General features: G+C 42.8%; 2 protein-coding genes across 2 annotated transcripts in view; one reads left to right on the top strand and one right to left on the bottom strand.

Moving 5' to 3' along the window:
* The window catches only part of Timm9 (translocase of inner mitochondrial membrane 9 homolog (yeast)), a 17,497-nt gene extending 17,071 nt beyond the window's left edge, over positions 1-426 (bottom strand). Inside the window, exon 1 of the mRNA XM_013015301.1 lies at positions 102-426. The gene's annotated coding sequence lies outside the window, so the exon portion shown is untranslated. The remainder of the gene's footprint in view (positions 1-101) is intronic.
* A 475-nt stretch (positions 427-901) lies between these two features.
* Positions 902-6,000, top strand: part of Kiaa0586 (KIAA0586 ortholog) — a 106,186-nt gene continuing 101,087 nt past the window's right edge. Inside the window, exons 1-3 of the mRNA XM_013017235.1 lie at positions 902-1,350; positions 2,500-2,567; positions 4,796-4,865. Of these exons, the coding sequence (XP_012872689.1) occupies positions 1,152-1,350; positions 2,500-2,567; positions 4,796-4,865 (337 nt within the window). The 5' untranslated portion in view covers positions 902-1,151. The remainder of the gene's footprint in view (positions 1,351-2,499; positions 2,568-4,795; positions 4,866-6,000) is intronic.

Below are 6,000 nucleotides of genomic sequence, written 5' to 3'. Positions count from 1 at the left end.
GAACACGTGGCCGCCGTGATGTCAAACCGCGCTTAAACCTCGTGACGCCGATTCGTCAGACCATGACAACAATCGAGGGGAGGAGGAGGAGCCAGCATTACCAGTAAGTTTAAAACTTCCTTCAGAGTTAACTTCTGCGACCGTCTGTTGAGATAATGACCTTCAGTCTGCACTTCCGGTCGGGGGACGTGCCGAATCTGTCGGCGCCGTCGGAAGCCTCATTTACTTAATTCCAGATCGCTAACCGTCCGGAGAACCGCAGTGTAAATAGCCCTTAATAAACACAAGTCGTTTTACCGGTCATGTGAGTGATTTTACGTCCGCCACGGGCTCTCGAATTTTATCCCATATTTTAAGTCTTGGGGCGTGATGCGCTGCCTTTAAAAAAAGCAACTGACAGTTAATTGTCTCTGACCTCTCGAGTTTGTTTCCACCCGGAGAGGGATAGAAGGGCGCCAGGAAGTATGGTTTTCTCGGCGCGCATGCGCGCTGCGCCCTAAGGGCGGGCCGTGTGGGGCTGGGGGCGAGGGGGGGGGCGGCGGGGAGCAGTGGGTGTTGAACCGCGGGCAACTGAAGCTGTTGTCAAATCGAACTGGCGACGGCGCTTTGGCCGGACTTCCTGGAGACGCGGCGGAGCCGACTTGGGTGTTCGACCCTTGCAGCCGGGCGCGTGTGTAAGGGTTTGTGGGTGGAAAAAACAACAACAACAACCGATTCTGCTGCTTGGGTGGGATATTAAAAAACACAAAAGCCGCGGCTTTCGGTTTGGCCCGCCGGCGTCGGCCTCGCCCGCAGGGCTGGCTGGCGCCCGCCGCCCGGCACGATTCGCTTCGACGTCGGTTCTCTGGGCACCGTCGCCCGTGCGTACGCTCCGTGGAACAGGTGGGGAAAGTAGGCGCCGCTAACCGCCTTGAACCTGGGTGAACTCGCACGGTGTAAAATTCCGGGGGGACTCCCGTAGACATTTAAACAAAGATAAGTGTAACGACCGTGTCTCCTCATCACTGGGAATCCGCGCATTCTTCATCATTTGGCCCCCCCATCCCTCCATTCTTCTCCGTTGGGCCGCAAAGAGATGAAAACTTTGTCCTAAGGAACCTGCAAGAAAGTCTTCCTTTCGGACCTGTGCAACTACTTGGGGTATCAACAATATGAAAGGCTCTGAGTGTAGCTTAGAAAAGAAAAAAATGGTTAAGATGCCGGCGCGGAAGCTTCGTGAGGTCGTTTCTCCAAGTCGGAGAGGTCATTTAGCTTTGGTGCAAGATGAGTTGCCCCGTGTGCCTCCAGCCTTGACTACAAATAAACATCTTCCCATTCGAATGGAGGCTACCTTAAATAGAACCTTATGTGGTACGTGATTCCATGTTCTGTAGTTTCTCATTCAGTTTCACTTTTGTAAATATTAAATTCACTCCTATCTTCCTCCCTCCCTTCCTTAAAATTTTTTGAGGATTATTAATAATCAAGTTTTCAAGCATGTCTCTTATACAGATTTGTGAAAAGTGGCCCTCTTCCCTGGAAAAATGACCAGGCAGTCTACAAAATGTTTGAATGGATAGAATGAATGAAGCTTTCAGAGTTCCTACTATACTTTCCTTTGAATGTTTTTTGCATTTTATTTTATGTTTTCATCTATGATGGATACCTTTGTATTATGAGTTTAATTTTACCCAGCAGAGCTTTTAACAAATTATTTTTGTTGTTTAAAGTGGTGTGTGTGTGTGTCTTTGTGTGTGTATATAATGCCAGTATTGATGCTTGTACTCAGTGCTTCAAGCTCTTGCTTGGCCTTTTCACAAGATTGGCACTCTACCCTTTGACCCACACCTCTGCTTCTGGCTTTTTGCTGGTTAATTGGAGATAAGAGTCTCTGGGATTTGTCTGCTCAGTCTGGCTTCAAACTTCTAGCCTCAGATCTCAGCCTCTTCAGTTGTGAGCCACTGGAGCCCCAATCTGCCTTCTTTTTGGATAGTCCTATCTAGATTGGCATGACTGAAAAGCACTATTTAAGTCATTTGATGACTTCTATATTTCAATTTACTTATCCTGTCTTTAATTCAGTGAAAATGAAGATAACATATGCTTTACCCACTTTACTGTAAATTGTACTAGTTATGGTAAGGTTCATATTAGTGAATATATGTACAGAACAACAAATGCTTCAGAATGCTGCTTCTTTTGAGATAAAGTAGCAACATCATAGCAAATGTTAAATCAGGCTTTTGCATCGTATCTATAGTTTGTCTCTGATAAATCCCTTTGTCCACATGGAACTGAAATATTTTAAAACCTATTTATGTCCTTTAATTGTCTATACTTACCCCTTTCACATCCCCTACTCAACTTCTTTTGCATGCCAGATGATTTCCAATTTGGATCTCAAATTAATATGGAAGTTTGGAATCATGCTTATATAATTATTAAATTATACCTATATAGGTTCTATACAAAAAAATCTAGTTTTAAAGACTACTCAGATTTATTCCTATGTTTTCTTAGGTACATCAGATTTAACTTCTGAAAGAAATCACCAGCATCTGTTAGAAAATCCCACTGGATCAGAAAACGTAAGCAAAGTAATTTTTTAAAACATAGACATTATTTATTCACTCATGTGTTTTATTTTTTTCATTACTGGGGTTTATTTCAGGCCCTTGTGATTGCTATGCAGCTATTCTACCCCTTGAACCATGCCCTCAGTGGTGCAAAAGGATTTTGAAGCATGTTAATCATGCTAAAATTTTCAGTGTTATCAAGTAAGGTATTCTGAAAGTATGTTTGATTAGCAATATATCAATAAGTGAGAAGTTTATTCATTTTGCTTAGATACTGCATGTAAAGAGAAATGTTTTAGATACTACCACTGTGACTTAAATAGTGATGGCAGCATTAAATATAACTATTTTGCTAGTGTGTGTGTGTGTGTGTGTGTGTGTGTGTTTTCATAGTGGGGCTTGAACTCAAATCCTTGAGCTCTTCCTTAGCTTTATCAGTTGAGCCATATCTCTGCCTTTTTGCTGGTTAATTACTCAGAAGAGTATCTTGAATTTGTCTGCCCAGACTGGCTTCAAACCATGATCCTCAGATCTCAGCCTCCTGGTAGGTAGGATTACATAAGTGAGCCACTAGTGTCCAACTCATTGGCCTTTTGTTGTTGTTATTGCTAATCCTAGGGCTTGAACTCAGGGCCTGGGCACTGTCTATGAGCCTCTTTTGCTCAAGGCTAGCACTCTACCACTTGAGCCACAACACCACTTCTGGCTTTTTCTCTTTATTTGGTATTGAGGAATCAAACCCAGGGTTTCATGCATGTTAGGCAAGCACTCTTATCACTAAGCCACATTCCCAGACTGGCTTTTTTTTTTTTTAAAGAAAGTTGTCATCCTGTCATCAATAGACACTCTTGAAATTTCTCTTATGACTCTTTTTTTCACCAGCCTGGTGCTAATGGCTCACGCCTGTAATCCTAGCTACTCAGGAGGCTGAGATCTGAGGATCATGGTGCAAAGCCAGCCTGGGCAGAAAAGTCTGTAAGACTTTTTATCTCCTATAAACCACCAGAAAAACCAGAAGTGGCCCTGTGGCTCAAGTGGTAGAATGCTCGCTTTGCGCTGAAGAGCTGAGGGACAGCATCCAGGCCCAGAGTTCAAGCCCCAGGACCGACCAAAAAAAAAAAAAAGGAAAGAAAGAAAGGGCTGGCGCTGGTGGCTCACACCTGTAATGCTAGCTACTCAGGAGGCTGAGATCTGAGGATTGCAGTTCAGAGCCAGCCCTGGCAGGAAAGTCTGTGAAACTCTTATCTCCAATAAACCACCAGAAAACCAGAAGTGGTGCTGTAGCTCAAATGGTAGAGTGCTCGCCTTGAGCTGAAGATCTCAGGACAGTGCCCAGGCCCAGAGTTCAAACACCACGACTGACCAAAAAAAAAAGAGTAACAAGCAACACTGAACGACTGTAGTATGATAAAAGTTGTAGTGCGTCAGCAATGAATAGAATCTTCAAGTTGAAGTCTAGATTGTATACAGGAGTAAAAACTGTTTGCCAGTAGGTGTTACTATAAAAAGAAACCTTTTCCCAGGTGCTGGTGGCTCACGCCTATAATCCTAGCTACTCAGGAGGTTGAGATCTGAGGATTGCGGTTCAAAGCCAGCCCGGGCAGGAAAGACCGTGAGACTCTTATCTCCAATAAACCACTAGAAAACCGGAAGTAGTGCTGTGGCTCAAGTGGTAGGTCACTTGCCTTGAGCTGAAGAGCTGAGGGACAGTGCCTAGACCCAGAGTTCAAGCCCCACAACTGACAAAAGTAAAAAAACAAACCTTTTGAGACCACATAGTAATTCAATAACAAAGAATGCTATGATTAACATGCAGTGTTATGACACTTATTGACCATCCTTATCCACTTCATTTGAGTCAGATTTTCACATTTAAGTAAAACAACTGAATTAGTGAGTACTAAATGATTTGTTCCGCTTAAGGCAGAGTAAGTATCAAACTGAGATTTGAGTCTGAATTTCAGCATCATATTTGTTTACTTGTTTATTCATTCGTCTGACTGCACTGTACTCATTGAACTAATCCTTGAGTAGCTTCAAGGCAATAAGCATTGTCTAGTTATGAAAGATATAAAGCATACCCCTACCTCTCAGAACACTATATTCACATGACTAGCAAATGGTATTTGATGGTACTTGTAATCATAAATACTTATGTAGTTTCTCTCTTTTTTATTTGATGGTACTTGTAATCATAAATACTTATGTAGTTTCTCTCTTTTTCCTTTCATATCCCAAAGGGTTTTTCCAAAGATATTGTGGTGCATGGGCTACCTTTGGATCAAACAGAAGAGAACAACAGACAAAACGGTAAAAGAATAAAATTCATTTATTTGTTTGATTTGATTTTCTTTCAATAGATTTTAAAAGTCCCACTGAAAAGTTTTATTCATCCAGGTGCTGGCAGCTCATGCCTGTAATCCTAAACTACTCAAAAGGCTAAGATCTGAGGATTGAGTTTTGAAGTCAGCCTGAACAGGAAAATTCATGAGACTCTTCTCTCCAGTTAACGACCAAAAAACAGAAAGTGTCATTGTGGCTCAAAGTGGTAGGATGCTAGCCTTGAGCACCAAAAAGCTCAAGGACAGTGCCTAGGCCCTGAGTTCAAGCTCCAAAGTTTTATTCATTCACAAATTTTTAAGAAATTTGTGTTTTTTTATTTTAAATGTTTTTTTCTAAAGTGTTTGGTAAGGGTTTTATTTTTTATTTTTTAATGTGTGTGTGTGCCCAATACTGGGGCTTGAACTCAGGGCATCTCTTTCTAGCTTGGCTTTTTTTGTCATGTCTGGTGCTTTACCACTTGAGACTTGTCTCCAGTTCTGGCTTTTTGGTGGTTAGCTAGAGATAAAGGTCTCTTGAATTTGTCTACTAGATTGGTTCTTAACATCGATCCTCAAATATCAGCCTCAAGCCACTGGCACCTAATGTCAGATTTTGTTTTGTTTCCGTTATTATTTTTTTAAGATAGTGTCTAAAAGAATGTTTCACTCCGTAGCCAAGCTGAATTTGAACTTTAGGTCTCCCAATCCTAGCCTACTAAATGTTGAGATTATAGGTATGTGCCCCTAATGCACCTCAAGATTTTTTAAAGTAAGCCGGGTGCTTACTTACAGGCTCAGGCCTGTAATCCTAGCTAGTCAGGAGGCTGAGATCTGAGGATTGCAGTTCAAAGCCAGCCCGGGCAAGAAAGTCTGTAAGACTCTTTTTTTGGGGGGGCCGGGGGAGGGTCCAGTCGTGGGCTTTTTTTCGGCTTTTTTCTTTTTGCTTAAGTGGTGCTGAGGAATCGAACCCAGGGCCTCATGCATGCAGGCAAGCACTCTACCACTGAGCCACCTTCCCAGCCCCTGTAAGACTCTTATCTCCAGAAAACCAGAAGTGGTGCTGTGGCTCAAGTGGTAGAGTGCTAGCCTTGAGCTGAAGAGCTCAGGGACAGCATCCAGGCCCA

Source organism: Dipodomys ordii, unplaced genomic scaffold (genome assembly GCF_000151885.1).
Source record: "Dipodomys ordii isolate 6190 unplaced genomic scaffold, Dord_2.0 Scaffold2, whole genome shotgun sequence".
Lineage (NCBI taxonomy): Eukaryota > Metazoa > Chordata > Mammalia > Rodentia > Heteromyidae > Dipodomys > Dipodomys ordii.
The sequence above is the reverse complement of the archived record's forward strand: the minus strand, read 5'-3'. Positions and strand labels throughout refer to the sequence as shown.